The sequence below is a fragment of the Macaca nemestrina genome, chromosome 17 (genome assembly GCF_043159975.1).
Source record: "Macaca nemestrina isolate mMacNem1 chromosome 17, mMacNem.hap1, whole genome shotgun sequence".
NCBI classification, from domain to species: domain Eukaryota; kingdom Metazoa; phylum Chordata; class Mammalia; order Primates; family Cercopithecidae; genus Macaca; species Macaca nemestrina.
The window spans coordinates 17,355,435-17,373,059 of record NC_092141.1 but is presented as its reverse complement, the minus strand read 5'-3'; the positions used below and the strand labels follow the sequence as shown (position 1 = coordinate 17,373,059).

Sequence of the window (17,625 nt, the reverse complement as noted above, 5' to 3'; positions counted from 1 at the left end):
GGAGCCAGAGCAGCTCCACTCACCAGGTCTCCAACCTGTGGCTCAACACAAGACCCCCCGCTCTCCCAGAAAAACCCTGACTTTGGGCAAGTTACTGCTCTCCTCATGCCACCACTTTAAGGATTAAATGCAACCACAGTGAGGACGCTAGCACTGTGGTTTGTGTGTGATTACTTTTTACCTCCACACTGATCAGAGGCTTGCTGGTTCCAAAAACTGTACTCAGTATCTGGAGGAAGTGAGCCTCGGACTTTTGCCCCGTGATAGCCACCGCGCCCTGCAGATGGCCAACACCACTGATGAACCCCAGCACCACTGCTTCTCAGCTGGGGCCTGGGTATCACAAAGCATTCCTCCGTCACCAGGTGCAACCATGGTGGGCTCAGAGGAAGACAATGACTCACTGCTTATTAGACTTTGTGGAGCAGCCTGTCTACCACCCTTCCATCAAGGCAGAGCAACAGACAGAAGCCCAAAAGCAAGCATTAGCTACCTGAGGAGGGACTGAGAGTGGGGGACGGGTTGGGGCCATAAGACCCTTCTGCCCCCGCAGGACAAGCCTGCCTTAGTGTAGCTGGTTGGAGGTGGGTCACAGCTGGGACAGCACAGTCCTTTAGAGCCTGTTGCTCCAGGGAGTCTCTCTCCTCCTCCACCTGTTCTGTCCCTGTTCCTTCACCTTCGTGTCCCACGGTCTTGGTCTGCAACACCATGCCTGTCTGCACCTCACAAGTGAGAAATAAACACAAAACCAGTCTCACCACAAGACGACACTGCTCAAGGACAAGGAGTGTTTTCTGTCTCCCCACCTCCCCCTTGGGCTGAATCAGTGAAGAGGAGGCCAGGCGTGGTGTCTACTGCACTCTACACATTGAGGGGCTCAGCTTCCACGCTGACTTGAGTCAGGGAAGCCTTCAAAGCTCCGCAGTGCCAGGTTCCATGCTGCCCCAACCAGGGCAAAAGCCACTTCTCCATCGCCCCCAACTGTGGACAGGGCTGGCTCTTCTAGGTCCTTTCCTACAATGACATTCCCTGATCCTGCTTCACACTGAAAACACAAATGCTCTGGAAGGGGGGTGATGCTGATACCCAGGTGGGGACTATGCCGTCCATCAGGGCAGTTTCTGGTGGCCCCATCTTCCTTTCCCTGTTTCTCGTGCCTATACCTCACACCTAGCAGCAGACCCCACAAGTCCTGCTGAACTCCCCAGAGCCTAACACTGGAGCATTGGTAATCCCAGTTACTCGAAAGACTCAGGTAGGAAGATCACTTGGGCCCAGGAGTTCAAGGCTGCAGTGAGCTATGACTGTGCCACTGCACTCCAGGATAGGTGACAAAACAAAACCCAATCTTTAAAAAATAAAAAATGAAAGAAAAAGGCATCCAGATTCTGATCTAAGAGGGAGGCAGAGGAAAAATGTGACAAAGAGGATAAGGAAATGTGATGGCAGGAGAAAGAGACTGTAGTTGTGACAGGAAGAGGCCACGAGCCAAGGAAGGCAGGTGACCACTGGAGTCTGCAAGCAGTGGAGAGAGGATTCTCCCCTGGGACCTCAGGAGGACGCTGCCCCGCCCACACCTGGACCTTAGCCAAGTGATACTCTTTTTGGACTCTCAACCTCTAGAGCCATCAGAGAACAAAGATGTGTTGTTTTAAGCCACTAAGTTTGTGGCAACTTGTTACAGTGGCCACAGGAAACAAACACACCTGCCATGTTGTGTGCTGTGACCGGCACCTCCAACGAAGGAAGTCACCCTGGAGTTCGAGTCTGACACACTGCTGGCAGATGTTTGCCGTACCTGTGTGTGGCTGGACCAGCCCTCAGGCTAGTACATGGCACAAGGTGAAGGACACCTCCTTCCTAAGGTCCCTGTGCTGCTGACCTGCATCTCTGAGATCCCACCAGTGCAACCGCTCCGGATTCAGAGTGTTTTCCACACCATAAAGGACATTTCCTTCCTGGCCAAAGAAAAGATTTTTCTGAAAAACAGTCTTGCAGAGGCCAGGAGAGGTTAAGACACTGACATATTACATTGCCTGCCACAAGTGGTGCCCTACGTGGATCAGCTCATCAGACTGTTTTCAGACATGACATATTTCCCAGAAATGCCCCAGGCAAAAGACATGGCCAGGCAGGTGGGGATCTGAGTAGGAGGCAGAGCAAGGGGACACCTAAAAGGTGAGAGTGGAGGGGATATGCCCCTGGGGGACTTTACAGTCTGGCACCACACTGCCAGCCCTGTTTGTGCAAGTGTGTGAGCGCTGTGCAAACACGTGAACACACTAGCACCAGCCACGTGGCTTTGCTTTTTCAACTCTAAATGTTTTCTGTTGCAACTCCCATGAAATGACTTTTTTTTGACAGTTCTTTCCCCACCGCTGCTTAATTAGTTTCCTAACCAACTATTCCAAGCTTTTCACTTTCTTAATACCTAAAGTCATTTCTCTCTGTGTGGGAGGGAGACGCCCAGTGCATTATCACGAGCCTTCACGCTGCAGGGCACCGTCACAGCTGCTGCAGAGAAGTCCACCCACAGCTCTGAAGATAGCCCAGCAACAGTGCCAATCACAGCCCATCTTCCCGGCTGCCTCCCCAGTGCGGGGTGTGGGCCACAGAAACCCCTTCACCCTCACAACAGCTCTCGCCACTCCCATCACCTCCTCCCACCACTGAAAGAGCTGTGCATATGGCAAAAGTCTGGACAGAGAGCACCTAAGTGGACAACTAGGTAGAACCCCTCTTCAGCCCCTTGATAATTAATTGTGGGTGGCCAGCAGTCGCTCTACTCAGGCAACACAGGGAAGGCAGAGAGAGAATGTGGGTATCTCATTATAGCCCTGAACACAGGCGGGCAGCTAATTCCTATTTTGCTGTCCCTGACTCACCACTTATGTAACAGGAAGGTAAGCGCACGGGGCAGTCCTGATGAGACAGAAAGGCACTCACTGGGCACCTGAGGTCACTAAATCGTCTCAGTGCGGCCTGAGATTCAAAGAAGGGGGGTTTTGGGAGTGGCCTATCTGAAATCTTTACATTAAAAACTCAAGCAGGAAAGAGTTGGGGAGGACAGCTGCCCAATTCGCCAGCCAGCCAACATGCGCCCTGTCTAGGTAGGCAGACACCAGTGCTGCCCAGAGGCGCTCACCGTCCTGTAGAGGGAGATCCTCGTGGAAGTAAGTGCACGGTGTTCCCCATGCTCTGACAGGTGTCCTGGGGTTGGGAACACAGGGAGGACTCGCGTCTGGCCAGGGCCAACCTGTGTCTTCTCATGGCTCTCCAGAAAGACCCAGGGTGACCTGCAGAGAGGTCCCTTCCTCTGATTCTCTTTGCCTGCTCACTCTGGCACGTTCTTCTCCAACTTATTCCCTCTACAGGGCTCAGCCATCCATGTACGACTCTAATACTGGAGGTGCAGAACATCCAATACTGGAGACACAGAACATCCAAATTGCCCCACACAGGGCCAGTCCCTTCCCTCTCACTCTTCCCCGAAGGGCAACTCCCAGGCTCTAAGTCGGGACAGGAGATTCAGGGACCCGGCTGCTTGTCCACATCTGTGGTTCAGTCACTCACGACCCCTCCCCGTGGCTGAGCTTCCTCACCACAAAATGGAAGGTCTGGATCAGGTCACAGCGGGAACTCCTGACTGTCACCCTCAGGAGTTGGCTGTTTTTGGTCCACACAGCCCCATGATTAACCATTGCTGGCTTCCATTCCCTGATTCTTTCAGTGTGGGAAATGCCACTTTGGGCAGAGATGCAAACAACAAGAAAGCTCCCGAAGGCAGAACCTGCCGCTGCCTAACAGATCTGGGTCCAAGAGTCTTACAAGACTGGGTCCCAAGCCCTTCCCGGACCTGTCATTAGCTCTCCTCCCCCAACCTCCCAACTATGATAAAAGGAAGGGAGGGGGCTTAAAGTTCAGCCGCCAGTTTCCTGAGAACAACATCCATCTCGAAGGTCCCACAGAGGTACAGAGAATGCTCTGACCTCTACGTGCTCCATTCTAACGGGTGAATTTTCATGAGTCACCGTAAATTACACTTTAGGGGAAAAAAGTGAGGGTCACTTGTCAGCAAATGGCTCTGAGCTTCCCTTATGACCCCTACCCTCCACTTTCACAGCACTTAGGAAGTGTTTCCATCCCACCTGGGTTCACCTGCACCCAGACCTGGCTCACTCACCTTTAGTGTTTCAAAATAAAATCTGGCCACAGATGCTCTAAGGCAAAGTGGCCTACAGGAAGCTCAGTCCAGCAGGGCCCTCCCTGTCCCACTTATTATACCACCAACTCCCTGCTGCTGAAAGAGCATCACACAGATTCCACTGGACTGGTTCAGACCTCACCTTCCAGTCAAGAATCTATCTTTCTTCATTTAGGAATTCATTGTTACAAATAGGCAACATCCCAATTGTCATGACCAAATCAAGACGGGATGGGGACTCATCTAAGGCTCTGTGCCCAGAAAAGTCAAGTGGGGCGGGATGCAGGGGTTAAAAAAAAACCTCAACACCCTGGAAGAACCTTCTCAACACCCTGGCTTGGCCTCAATTTCTGGCATCTCGTGGCTATGCCAGCCCTGAAAGCCAGTGGACTGTGCCCCAGGCTCGGACACTTCTTGTGAACACAAGCCCCTGTGTGCCTGAGAGTTCACCTATAAACATGGGCGTTGCTCACTCACCAGTCACCAATGGCAAAGAGCTTGAAGACATTGACTGCTGTGGGAAATCTTTAAAAAATAAATGTATTCATTTGGAAAAATAATCAAATGACTGCATAAGAAGAGGTGCCTTTCCTGAACGAGCCTGTGATCTGGGCCTCTGGGCACCTGGATAATTCTGCAGAGAAGGAGGTTGGTCCGGTCTGGTCAGTGTGTGTGTGTTTTTTTTTTTTTTTTTTTGATATGGAGTCTTGCTCTGTCACCCAGGCTGGAGTGCAGTGGCTCGATCTCGGCTCACTGCAAGCTCCGCCTCCTGGGTTCATGCCATTCTCCTGCCTCAGCCTCCTGGGTAGCTGGGACTACAGGCGCCTGCCACCCCACCCGGCTAATTTTTTTGTATTTTTAGTAGAGACGGGGTTTCACTGTGTTAGCCAGATGGCCTCGATCTCCTGACCACGTCGTGATCTGTCTGCCTCAGCCTCCCAAAGAGCTGGAGTTACAGGCGTGAACCACTGCGCCCGGCCGTCAGTATGTATTCTTTTCTGCAGCTGCCAGAGGCAGGGGTTGTTGATAAGGGAGAGGTCAGAAATATTCCAAAACTTCAAATAAAGCAACATATCTAACTGTATACATTTTAAAACTTGTATTAAGACTCCGTTCAGAATTCCACTTAAAGACCGAAGTCTCTCAACCAAAAGTCTGAAAGCACCTAGGGACCCCGGGGGAATGTGATGCATGAGGAGGGGCTGGAGGGCTGCCTCCCCCATTAACAGCCCCTCATACTTTGCTCATGGGGCTCATGTAAAGATGAAAACACACCTGAGTCCAAAGTTGTTTTTTAAAATGGTCTGATTCTGAAAACACACAGCACAGAACTGAGTGAGGAGCAGAGCAGAGGAGGGAAGAACACAGGGCTTCCTGTGGTCCGAATAGCCTAGGAGGTGCCTACACAGGGAGAGAGGGCCTGGGTGACCCCACAGTCACTGACCCCACCCCAACAAGCCCTCCCTAAGGTACTCAGGCTCCATACACCACACAGCAGGACCTGCCTCCTTCCCCTTGCGACCAGGACCTCATGGGAAAGCACAAAGGCCAGGGCAAGGCTGAAACATGACAGATTTAAAGTTAAATCTGAAAGTACAAGACTGACCCATAAAACACATTCCTTGGTTCCCTGTTTTGCCCCTTCCTGTCCTTTAAACATGAAGGGTCTCCAGGCCTGAGGAAGCTTCTCTGCCTCTCAGACAGTTACAGGCTCTACGTTCTTATTGTTCTGATTTCTATAAATCTCTCTGAATATATATTCATATGCCCATGTTGTAAAAAAGGCAGGTGGACCCTACAACGTTGCAGGCCTGCCGCTAGCTTGGTTCAATCGCATTAATAAAGACACAGGTCAACTACTGTAGTTGGGTCAGTCTGCAGCAACAGACAAGCCAGAGGGTTAGGAAGGATGCTGAGAGCCCTGCCTGGCCTCCAGCAAGCCCTATTTCCCGCCCGCATGAGGCAACAGGTGCTGGTGGAGCGGCCTCTCTGAATGTCAAGGACAAGATCACTTGGGGAAGGAAAGACACCATCCCTCTCAGCAGGAGTCTGCCTTGCCTACACATCAAGGTCTGTCACTCACTAGTTCAGACACCTCACAATCTCTGTGGGCTGAGCTCAGTCTTTTCAATTGTGAAATGGACATAGTATCTACCATTGTGAGGAGCAGGACAGAAATGGGCAGAAAGTGCCAGCAAGGAGCCCCGGCTGGGCACATGGCTCCTCCCGAATCTCTGTGATGAGTGGGAAGGCAGACAAGTGCCACCTTTCTCCTCCCAGAAGACTTCTCTGCCTCCCCAACCACCCACTGCCTTTAAGAGCCTACACATCATGGTTCTGCTAGGGATTTAGTCTGCATGTGCTTATATGGGTACTGAAAGGTATGAACTTCACCACAGAAGGGGCCTTCTATGGCCTAGTGTCCTCTCAACTGCTCTGTTATGGACACAGCAGCCACTATGGTTCCCAAAGAATCAGATACCCGGGAGATGCCTCAGCACCAAGGAGGAGCAGATGGTTCCTCTCGCCTGCCTGGGAAAGCTCTGAACTAGAGGACACAAAGTCAGAGCTTGAAGCAGCGGTTATCAAATGGAGTGGTTAGAAATCACATGGACTTTGGGAGGCCGAGGCGGGCGGATCACCAGGTCAGGAGATTGAGACCATCCTGGCTAACACAATGAAATCCTGTCTCTACTAAAAATACAAAAAATTAGCCGGGCGTAGTGGCATGCACCTACAGTTTCAGCTACTTGGGAGTCTGAGGCAGGAGAATCACTTGAACCTGGGAGACGGAGGTTGCAGTGAGCCAAGATCACGCCCCTGTCTCTCTGGTGACAGAGTGAGAGTCCGTCTCAAAAACAAAAACAAAAAACAAAAACAAACAAAAAAACACGTAGAGTGGTTATTTAAACTGGTTTCCCAGCCTCGCCCCGCAGATTCTGATGCAGGGCAACATCTGCAAAAAAAAATGGCTTGGGGAGCAACGGGAACTGGGCGATTAGCTGCAGAAAAGGGAGAAACCTCAAATGACAGATCCTAAAGACAGCAGGGCTCAGTGGTAATGCCCCTCCTCCTAGGCTCTCACAGGCCCAAGCAACTTTGGGCTGCTCATGGCTTTAACACTACCAAAAGTAGCAGAAATTTGTCAAGAGCGAGGTGAGCAGAGGTCCCAAGAACAAGGCAACCTCCTGGACCTCTCCTATAGGAAGCAAACTCAAAAGAAGCCAGAATCCTAACCTGTCTGCACTTGGAATGCTCTGAAGATCCTTTGGACCAAGCCTATTTACTTTATACACAAGTACACAGGCACCCCAAATTAATTTATCAGGCTGGATCTTCACATCTTATGGAACTGACAAACTCCCAGGTTGCCCCTGAAAAAGGCACATATCCAAGAGCTAAAAGTGTTTTCTCTACTATGTCTGAGGATATGAGCTGAGCTGAGTCCTTAGCATGGCCCCTACAGTCAGGCAGCTCTCATCTCTCACGACGCTCAAGGACTCTCCAGGCTAGGACGGAGCAGAGCTCCACACCATGCAGGCCGGCCCTCAGCACCATGCCTGCCACAGAAGGTGGCCTCAGTCTCTCTATGGCTTCCATGTGTGAGAGGCTCGGGGTCAGCAGACACGGTCCAAAAGCATTAGACCTACCATAATCGGGAGGAAGGAAATTCTGACACCAACCCAGATGATCTTTCAGGACCTTACGCTGAGTGAAATACACCAGTCACAAAGGACAAACACGGCACGATCCCATTTATGTGAGGTGCTGGAGGAGTCAAATTCATAGAGCCAGAGAGTAGCATGGGGGTTTCCAGGGGCTGGGGAAGGGAGTTATAGTTCAATGGGTGCACAGTTCAGTTAGCAAGTCAAAAAGGGTCCTGGAGAGGGACGGTGGTGGTGGTTGTGCAACAATGTGAATGTACTTAATGCCACTGAACTGCACACTTAAAAACGATTAAGATGGTGAACTTCCTGTGTACTTACCACAGTTAAAAACATTCTAACAAAGCATTTGATGAGCTTTTTGCCTTGGAGAGCAGGCCTGTGAGAATCCCAAAGCCTCATGGCCTGGCCTGCTCCACCCCAAGCTCCCGGAGCTCCCATTCTCCTTCTAGACCTGGAGCTCTTCCCAAGAGCCTTCTAGTGACATCTGGTAACATCCGCACCTCAGCTTGACATCAGTCCCCAAAAACTCAGTGGCAGAATTAGGTAAAATCCTGGGCAGCATTTTATAGGCAGAGAAACAAAGGCAGAGGACAGAGGCAGCAATCCAGGTTTCTAGATTGTTGCTTCATCCACTCCTGAAAAAACAGGGGCCCAGCCAAACCTCTCAGGCTCTTACTTGTCTGTGAGGCAGCCTGGACCCCATCTCACCTCAGCCTGCATTTGAAAAATTTCTTTTCCTTTTTCGGGAAATTTGCCTCTCTTCCACACCCACCAGTTACAGGGTACGTGGGTGTATCGAGAAAGAAATTTCCCAAAAAAGGAAAAGCGATTCCCCAAAGTAAGTCCCATCTCTGGGCTGCCTGGAGAGGCAATGGTCAGCCTCCGGAACTGGATGAGGTCCAGCAGCCCCAGCCCCTGCAGAAGTCCCCGAGCAGAAAGGGCTTCCTGAAGCCACTGTCCCCAGATCCAGGGACTGCTGCCTTCCTCCTCTTCCTGCACGCTGTGACCTCCTGATGTCCATCTTCCTCTCCAGGTCCCAACACAGTGGGGTTGAGGTAACTGAATTTTCCCCATCCCGGTTCTCTGGAGCTCTTGGGAGGTTTTCTCCCTTCTGCTGAGTAATCCCTAAGGGTCACTACATCCGTATATCTCCCTCCGAGGAACACCCCTTATCCTATCTTCTCTCTTTTCCTACCTACCCTCTGTCTTAAGGTTTTCAAGCTGGGAGCAGAAATTATGCAGCAAGGCATTTACAAAGTTGGTAGTTCAACTCCACAAACATTTACTGCCTGGCTAGATTTGTGCCGCCCAAACCCCATGCTAGACAATGGGGAGAAACACCAAGAATTATCAGGGGCCCATCCACAACAACAACAACAACAAGTCAGTCTAGTTGGCAAGGTAACACTCAAATGAAATCAAACGGTAACACTGTATAAATGTCAGCAACAATTCGAAACAGACGGTGACTGAGTGTGGAGGGCACAGACCAGCCATTAAATGCTACAGTTTATTATGTGAGCCTGGGAGGGTCAGAGGTGGCCAGGGGCTGCTCAGAGCTGCTGCTTTTGAAGACAAATGCTGAGGTAGGGCTTGCTTTGCAACATCGTGGTCTGAGGGCACCATGCAGGGAGTGCCACCTATGTGTTCCCTGGTATACACACACACACACACACACACACACACACACACACACACACACACGCAGTTCTGCAGGCCCTGTGGTTTGCCTGGTGTGCAGGAGCACCCCACAGGCCTCTCCAGATCAGAAACAGGCCCACCCCATTCCACGACTGGCACTGTACCATCAGCAAGCTGACTCTGCGCCATCATCCCCCTCACTCCCAGGAAATCTGACAGGTGAGCCCTGCGCTGTTTAAGAGCAGAGCTAATAGCAAATCACATTTACATTTTCATTTTTAAAAATAAATAAGATTTTAAATAAACCCTTGTCAAAATTGCTCAGTTTCTTGGCCTTGACACTGTGGACATTTTGGGCTGGAGCCTTCTTTGTTCTGGGGGCTGTTCAGTGGAGGAGATTCAGCAGCATCCCTGGCCTCCACCCACTAGATGCCAGCAGCAGCCCTGCCCCAGTTGTGACAATCAAGGATGACTCCAGACATGGCCAGTGGCCCTGGGAGGCACGACGCTGAGGACCACTGGTCTATTTCCAGGCACTCACAAAGGAAGCTTCCAGCTTGGCTTGAGTTCACCCACACATGAGCCTGCCTGAAATGGAGTTTTCCTGCTCCAGGTCTCAGGATCCTGCCAGCCTGTTTTGGGTGGGACTCTCAGCTCAGGGTGGCTGACCGTTAAACTGGAGCTCCTGGGCCACGGGCTGTCTGCTCACCTTGGGGAGTGGCTCTGAGGAACAAACCCTGATGCAGAGCACTGGGTGCTGGAGAAATCCTTCCAGCCTCTGCCTCCTCCCACCTGGCTTCTACCCAACTGCCTCCTTGCAACCTTCTCCTGTGACCTTCCAGATACAACAGGGAAACCCCTCCATGGCCTCGACTAGGCAGAGCAGTATTTACTAATGGGCTCACTGGGTCAGTCTCTCCAGCTCCCAGGTCATCTGCCAGAAAGCAGCCCATGGCCCAAAACTCCCAGCTCTGGGCCTGCCCCCATGCCCTCGCTCAGTCCAAGTTTTCCCTGGGGCTTCTTTCTTTCCCCACATCCCTGGCACAGTCCCACCTCTCCCTGAGCACTCCATGAAATAATACGCAACTCATATCCAGGTTGCTGGGAAACCAGTGTCAGTGCTCCTGGCTAGGCGGCCTCAATTATCCAGAAGCCACGCCTGGGAGGCAGCATGTGCTCTGCACTTGTGCCAGCACCAAGGCGTCCCCAGGAGCTACTCTCTTTGTGCTTGTGCAACTGAGCCAGAGGGAATAACGGATTTTGCTTGACTTTAGTTGACCTAAAGAAAGATTTCCTGACTGAAATGATCAGTCCCCAAGGAAACAGTGCAGGGAGCTCTGTTTTTTTGGGATGGTTCATGACCCAGCCCAGGCTGAATGTAATCCAGTGACCTCTTGAGGCTCCTCTGATACTGTTGAGTCAACTGCAGGACTTAGCCAGTCAGCCAGCCACAGGGAGGCAAGGTAAACCTCACAGCCGCAGGAGCCCAGCTGACTCCAGGGCTACTCCCTGTGTAAGGGCTAAGCCAGGAGAACAAGAAGTGTGAAGTCTATCCTCCAGGTCTGCTTTCTTGCCTCAAAGGAATGGAGTGTCCAAATGCATTGTCTCCCTGCTCCTACTTCCAGCCAAGTCCACCATCGGTGCTCACCTCTAATCCACTACCCTGGAGCACAGATGTTCCCACAGCAAAAACCCCCTATGCTCTAATCATGATGTACAAATATGCTCACCAGAAAGAATGAAAAGGAAGACAACTCTTTTTAAGAAGGAACCAGTGAGGTGACAGTTGATACAGGATTACAGTATCATCCTCTTAATTCACCCCAGAAACAAAAGTAGAAAAAGTATCACATCACAAAGGTTAGGACTGGAGTACAAACACGCCCACTTCTGGTCTTTGCACATGTGAGCTATAATGACTACCCAAAAATCCCAGGCGCCCCCGCCACCCCCCTCTCGCAGTCTGGAAGGTCCCTAGAGGGCACAGTTATCTCCACTCATACTTCCAGAGTCTGTCTCGCCCCTGCAGCAAAGAAACGAACTCTGGGTAGGATAGGCAGGGGCTGCCTATTTCATAGTGAGACCAGACTTTCCAGGACAGTCCCAATTTTACAATGCTGCACATATGTGCATACAAACATTCACCCACCAAGTGGAACTGGAAAAGGCAATCAAATCTCCCATCTTCAACCCTTTACAAAGTTTGGAATGCAGTCCTGCTTTAGATTAATTAGGAGAGACTAATCTCCTTTACAGAAAAAGTCAGGAGATAAAATGGGTAGAAAAAGAAAAGCCAGAAATTCCACCTAGTTGATTTTCAGGTTTGGCCTCTGGGGCAACAGCAGCAAACACTCATCCAGCCCAGTTAGTAGCTGGAAAACCAGGGAGGTGGGGAGCAGGAAGGAGCCTGTCTGCCTGGTTTAGTGACCAGAAGAACGCTGACCCTGTGACCAGGAGGTCTCTGAAGTCAGCTCAGAAAACTATGCCAAGCTCAAATGAGACAAGCAAAACCAATTACAGTCTCAGAACTGACAGGCAGCCCCAGGACTAGGCACGTGAGGACATGGGCCAGCCCCCGCCCCACACCCACAGGTCCACAGCCTGCAAACGTCCTCACTGTGACCCAGGACTTTGCCCCCACTTTCCCCTAACCAGGAGTGCTCCAGCCAAGTCCACACTATTAGCCTTGAACAGAAATGACTTCCTCCCTCACTTCTTCCTCTCACTCAAGACCACAGAAGATGATGCTTCAAACCAAAGGTCTGGGTTTTTAAAGCTGTCTCCAGCAGGTGCCACAAATTCTTCAAAACATTCCACACTCCCAAACAGACACAAGTGAGAGCACATAGCTGCTGTGCTCTCACACAACAACGCAAGGGCACTGTAATGGAGGGACTTGGTGAAGGCTGGGGACAGGGAGTAGGCAAAGATAACACTTACCATCTCATCCAGGGCGTAGCGCAAGAGGCCGTGCTCGTAAAGGATGAAGAACCGTCGCTGCCATTTCTGCAACGGAGCACAAGGAGGGTGGTTAGGAGGATCTGGGTCCTGGCCCCAGAGCTTGGCTTCTGGAGTTCCCGTGTCTGACAAGCCCGTATCTAAGGAAGGTGGCTCCACAGATTCCACTTCTGGGGCAGGTGGCAGGAAAAGAGGGACCCGAGGTATAAGAATGTTGATTCATCAGCCAGGACTGGGCTGGGAGAAAGGCCCAAATCACATGAGTGATTGAGGCTTAACAAGAAGCTTTTTTTTTTTTTTTTAAACATTTGGAAGCTCCTCAGGAGCAGAAACAATGTGTGGTTACCTTTTTGTATTCCTGATGGTGCCCAGCACAGAATGCATCACATGATATGTGTCAATATTTGATGAATGATCTGACATGACATGGAATAATCCAGGAATGCCAAGGCACGGATTCACCACTTCTGAAAAAAATCTGGGAAACTGCTACAAAAGGGGTTGTTCTGATGATCCACTGGCAAAGAGGACGCACAAAAACAGCCAGGCTCCAGAATTCACTGAGGTGAAATGAGCTAATGAAAATCAAAACACAGGAGCAGCAAGACCAGTGGAAATAACTCCAATATCCAAGGAGTGATCAAATGGCACAGAGCGTCCCCCGCTCTACTCTCCCTCCAAAAGCCAGACCACTGGGAAATGCCCACAGTGGTCAGATGCCACCAGGAGCTGAAATGAAAAGGACTATGAGGTGTATGTCTTCCTCTGTGTGGGGAGAAGGGCTTTGTCCATAATGCGAGTCTGCTGGCCCAGGTCATGAATGACAGGCACAGCTCCCAGCCCCAAATCATCACAAGGGTCCATGACCTATTTTCAACATTTCAACAAGCCCAATCCAGCCTGGGCAGCATGCTGAAAGCCTGTCTCCACAAAAAAACACAAAAATTAGCTAGGCATGGTGATGCATGCCTGTAGTCCCAGCTACTCAGGAGGCTGAGGTACGAGGATCACACAAACCTGGGAGGTCGAGACTGCACTGAATCAAGATCACGCCACTGCACTCCAGCCTGGGTGACAGAGCAAGACTCTGTCTCCAAAAAAGGAAAGGGAAAGGGAAAGGGAAGGAAAGGAGCGGTAGCACTGTAAGAAAGTTTGTGAGGAAGGAGAGTTTTGTAACAGGAGGAGAGGGGAGGGTCCAACAATACTCAAAGTTTAACTGGCAGTAAGGCCACAAGAACTGACTATAAAAGCACACCTCTCTGCTTTGGGTCAGGGTTCTCATTTATAATAATGACTCCTGTCAGAGGCTGGAAATGGCAATTGTGTACAACCTCAATATAAAATAGGAAAGGGAACTACTCCCTGGAAACTGCAGTCCAGCTGGACCAGTTATTCCTGAGTCCTCCTGTGTGGGTGGCATGAACAGGGACTCAAAGGGCCTTGCAAAGAGGCCCTGTAGAGGGCTGGTCTATGCTGGGTGTGTAGAGGAGGCCACCTGAACATGTTTCCTAGGAACATTTCCAAGGGCCTTATGTGCTGCCTTTGAAATCAAAACCCATTATAGAAGAAATCCCAAAGACCAGAGACACAATGCAAGGCCTGTGGGACCAGAATACACAGCCCAAGGTCCCTACTCCAAAGTGTAATATTCAGGGTGGGGAAGGGGTGGGCAGCAGAAACTAAGAAGAGGAAAAGGACCTCCCAGGGACGGAGGGGGCTGAGTAGAAGCAATTTATAGGGTGCGAGCGGCAGCACTTTAGTTTGTGAGGAAGGAGAGTTTTGTAACTGGAGTCAAATACAGAGGGGCTTCCTGGCAGAGAAACAAACCACAGGTCAGGCCAATGGTGGTACCAGCTCTAGCGGGGCCCTGCCCTGGGCAATGTACATTTTAGTAAGAGGTAAGCCAAGGCCTCTGGGCCCCCAACCCTTCACTAGTGCTAGTGTGCTGAACCCCTGGCTCACGGGGAAGAGAGGTACTACAGGGACGGGCCTTGGCATGGAAGGAACTGGGAACTGCTCAGCATAACGCAAACTTTTAACCACTCTTTTGCCTCTTCCATTTGACTGTTCCTACAGTCAAGCTGACCCATAAAACAGGCAACATCCACATGAGAGCTCCTCATTCTGAAGGGAGCACTACACATAACTATGTATAACTGAGACCTTTTCTGTACAACATACAAGTGCGCCAAATGGGGAAGCCCTGCTGATCCTGCCATCCCAGGATCCACTGTTCAACTCTCCATCTCCCTCTTCCACTCTCCAGTTCACCCTTAGATGGGTCCCTTCTCTGGTTCGTCCCACCCTGAGAGTTGGCTCTGATGCACTTACCCGAGACCGGTGCACCGGGTTGTCAAAGTCAGTCCCATCTGGAGCCAGGAGCAGCCAACCGCCATAAATGGGCTTTGCCTAGAGGAGAAAAAAGAGGGCAGGTCACCAGCGGCCTTCAACCCAGAAGAGAGAACAGGTCAAGTTAACAGCAAGCACTCGCTGGAAACAGACGTTGCCTCTGCTCTGCAGAGGTCATAACGCTATTCCCACCGCAGTGCATCTGTGGCTGCTTGAGAGTCAGAGGCTGGTGGGGATTCTGCAGCATCCAGGGTGGAGAGCACACAGGCCCTGGCAGGAGTGTGAGAACCTGGAGAGTACAGGATCCCTTAAGACATGCTGTCTCCTGCAAGCTACTGATCAAGCCACCAAGATCAGGAAAAAATGACATTTTATTCAACAAATATGTAAGCATCAATGTGTGCCAGGAGCCAGGAAATAGGACATGAACAACACAGTCAAAAAGCCTCATGCTGAAGACACAAAACAGGGCCTGAGAAGAGACTGCTTTTGTGATCAAAGCCACCTCTGGCCAAAGAATGATCAACTGACTGGCTGTGTGGCTGCGTGCAGAAACCCTTTCAGTTCAAACTCTCCGATTTGAAAAGTGAGAGTGATGACAAATCTACCTAAACCTCGTGACTCTGATGTGAGGACTGATGAGATAATGCAATCAGTAAAACCCAGCACAGGGATGTAAAACTGTGCTGCCACCTTGGAAAAGTCTGGCAGTTCCTCGGAAAGTTGAAGGCAGAGTTACCAGGGCCCAGCAATTTCACCCCTATGCATACACACCCAAGAAAATGGAAAACAGGGGCTCAAAAACTTGCACATGAATGTTCATAGCAGTATTATTCACACTTGCCAAAAGGTGGTTAACAGCCCAAATATCCACGGACAGACGAATGGATGAACAAAGTTTGATGGATCCACATAAGGGAACATTATTCAGCCAGAAAAAGGGATGAAGCACTAACATACAACACCGAGGAACCCCGAAAACATGATGCTAAGTCAAAGAAGCCAGACACAAAAGCCCACATATTACAGAATTCCACTTACACAAATGGTCTAGAATAGGCAAATCCATAGCACAGAAAGCAGATTAGCGGTTGCTAGGGACTGGAGGAAAGGAAATAAGGAGAGACAGCTAGCAGGTATGGGGTTTCTTTCGTGGGTGACTAAAATGTTCTAGAATCAGACAGTGGAGATGGTTGCACAACACTGTAAATATGCTAAAACTCACCAAACTGTATACTTTAAGAGAGTGAGTCCTAAGATAGGTGAATTATATCTCAATTTCAAAAGCTGCATGAGCACAAAGAACACTGAGCAGTGTCTGGCCTGTGAGGTCTCAACAAATGTGAGGCATTGCTTTATTTTACCATCCACAGAGTCCCCACTCCCCAAACCACGGGTAGGAGCTCAACACGGGGATCTAGACAGACACTCTGGCTCCATCTCCTTCCTCAGCCACACCCAGCTGGCGAGAACGCACTGGAAAAGGTACAACCAGGCCCATTTATCCAGTCCCTTTCGGAGGGAGGTAACACAAATTAAAACACAAGTTCTCTGACTGCTGCTTACACACGCAGGACCCCTCATGGGCCCTGCTGATGTGCTTTTTATTCAGTGCTCTCCAAACTAGGAGGCCCCACCACACTACCTCATTTGGTAGCTGCAGACTGTGAGTCAGAGAGGGCAGGCCACATGCCAGAGGCCACACAGCCTCCAGGCTGAACCAAGAACCCCTGTTTTCTTGGCTTCTTCTGCAGGGTCCTCAAGGTCCCCAGGAGCACTGGCTTTCCTCATGAATGGTGCAAGTGGAGCTGTGTGCCTGGGGTCGGGGGAAAGCTGCAAGGACAGGAGAGGCTTGCTTTGATACAACAGGGGATGGGTGTTGGCTGCAGACATAGTGCAGGAGGGCTAAAAGGTGTGTGGTGGAGATCCCACCTGGGAAGGCAGAAGCAAAGGCAAGGAGAGATCTGTGCTCTCTACAAACTCCGGCTGTGCCCAGCAAGCCTCCAGGTGGGCACACACGCTTGGCGTCTCCACACCCCATCCAGAAGCACACATCCTAAGCAGACCCCACCCAGAGGCGTTGCACGGGAAAGCCAGAGTTGGACAACTCCCTGTGTGTATCCGGACTCTGTGACTCCCAGCTGGGCCTCTTGCCGGCCACAAGTGCCCACCTGTGAGGTCAGAGGCCAGCCTGCCAAGCCATTCCTCCATCTCCATCTTGACTGTGCACCACCACCCTCACCTCTGGAGGCAGGGTTTGGGGTGTTGTCACATAATCAGCTACATTTACCCGACCTTTCTCTAGGAGGAACTGTGGGGAGCCGAGGGATCAGCATCTGTTCTATCAGAACCCAAGCCCTGGTCTCAACCCAGACATCCTCAGCAAACCTCTGCTCAGGACCCCCGTGTGCATGGCCCTGGGTGCTGCACACCAGGGAGCCTGCAGCAGCCACCTTGCTGGGCTGTGACTTCCTGATACGGATCACCACAGAGGGGACTGATCCAGGTGGGCAGGTGGGGCGGACACAGAGCAGAGGGCGAGGTGCAAGGTCTCCGGGTGGAGGAGCAGGCTGAGACACAGGTGACACCTCATCCAGCATTCATCAAAGCAATTCCAGAGTGATGGAGAGCAGAGGAGTGGCTGCCTGGGACTGGGGGGGGGGGCGGGCGGAAGGATGGGGGTGACAGCCAAGGGGTGCAGGGTTTCTTTTGGGGATGATGAAATGTTCTGAAAGTGACTGTGATGATGGCTGCACATTTGTGGGAATATCCTAAAAATCATAGAACTGTATCATTTAAATGGGT

General features: G+C 51.0%; 1 protein-coding gene across 6 annotated transcripts in view; it reads right to left on the bottom strand.

Annotated features, from left to right (window-relative positions):
* MPRI (myosin phosphatase Rho interacting protein) overlaps nucleotides 1-17,625 on the bottom strand; it is a 152,116-nt gene that overhangs the window by 103,461 nt on the left and 31,030 nt on the right. For all 6 annotated transcript variants that reach the window (XM_071082408.1, XM_011757227.3, XM_011757226.3 and 3 more), the window contains exons 2-3: nucleotides 14,803-14,880; nucleotides 12,454-12,519 (exon numbers count right to left, since the gene is read on the bottom strand). In XM_071082408.1, coding sequence (XP_070938509.1) covers nucleotides 12,454-12,519; nucleotides 14,803-14,880 — 144 coding nt within the window. The remainder of the gene's footprint in view (nucleotides 1-12,453; nucleotides 12,520-14,802; nucleotides 14,881-17,625) is intronic.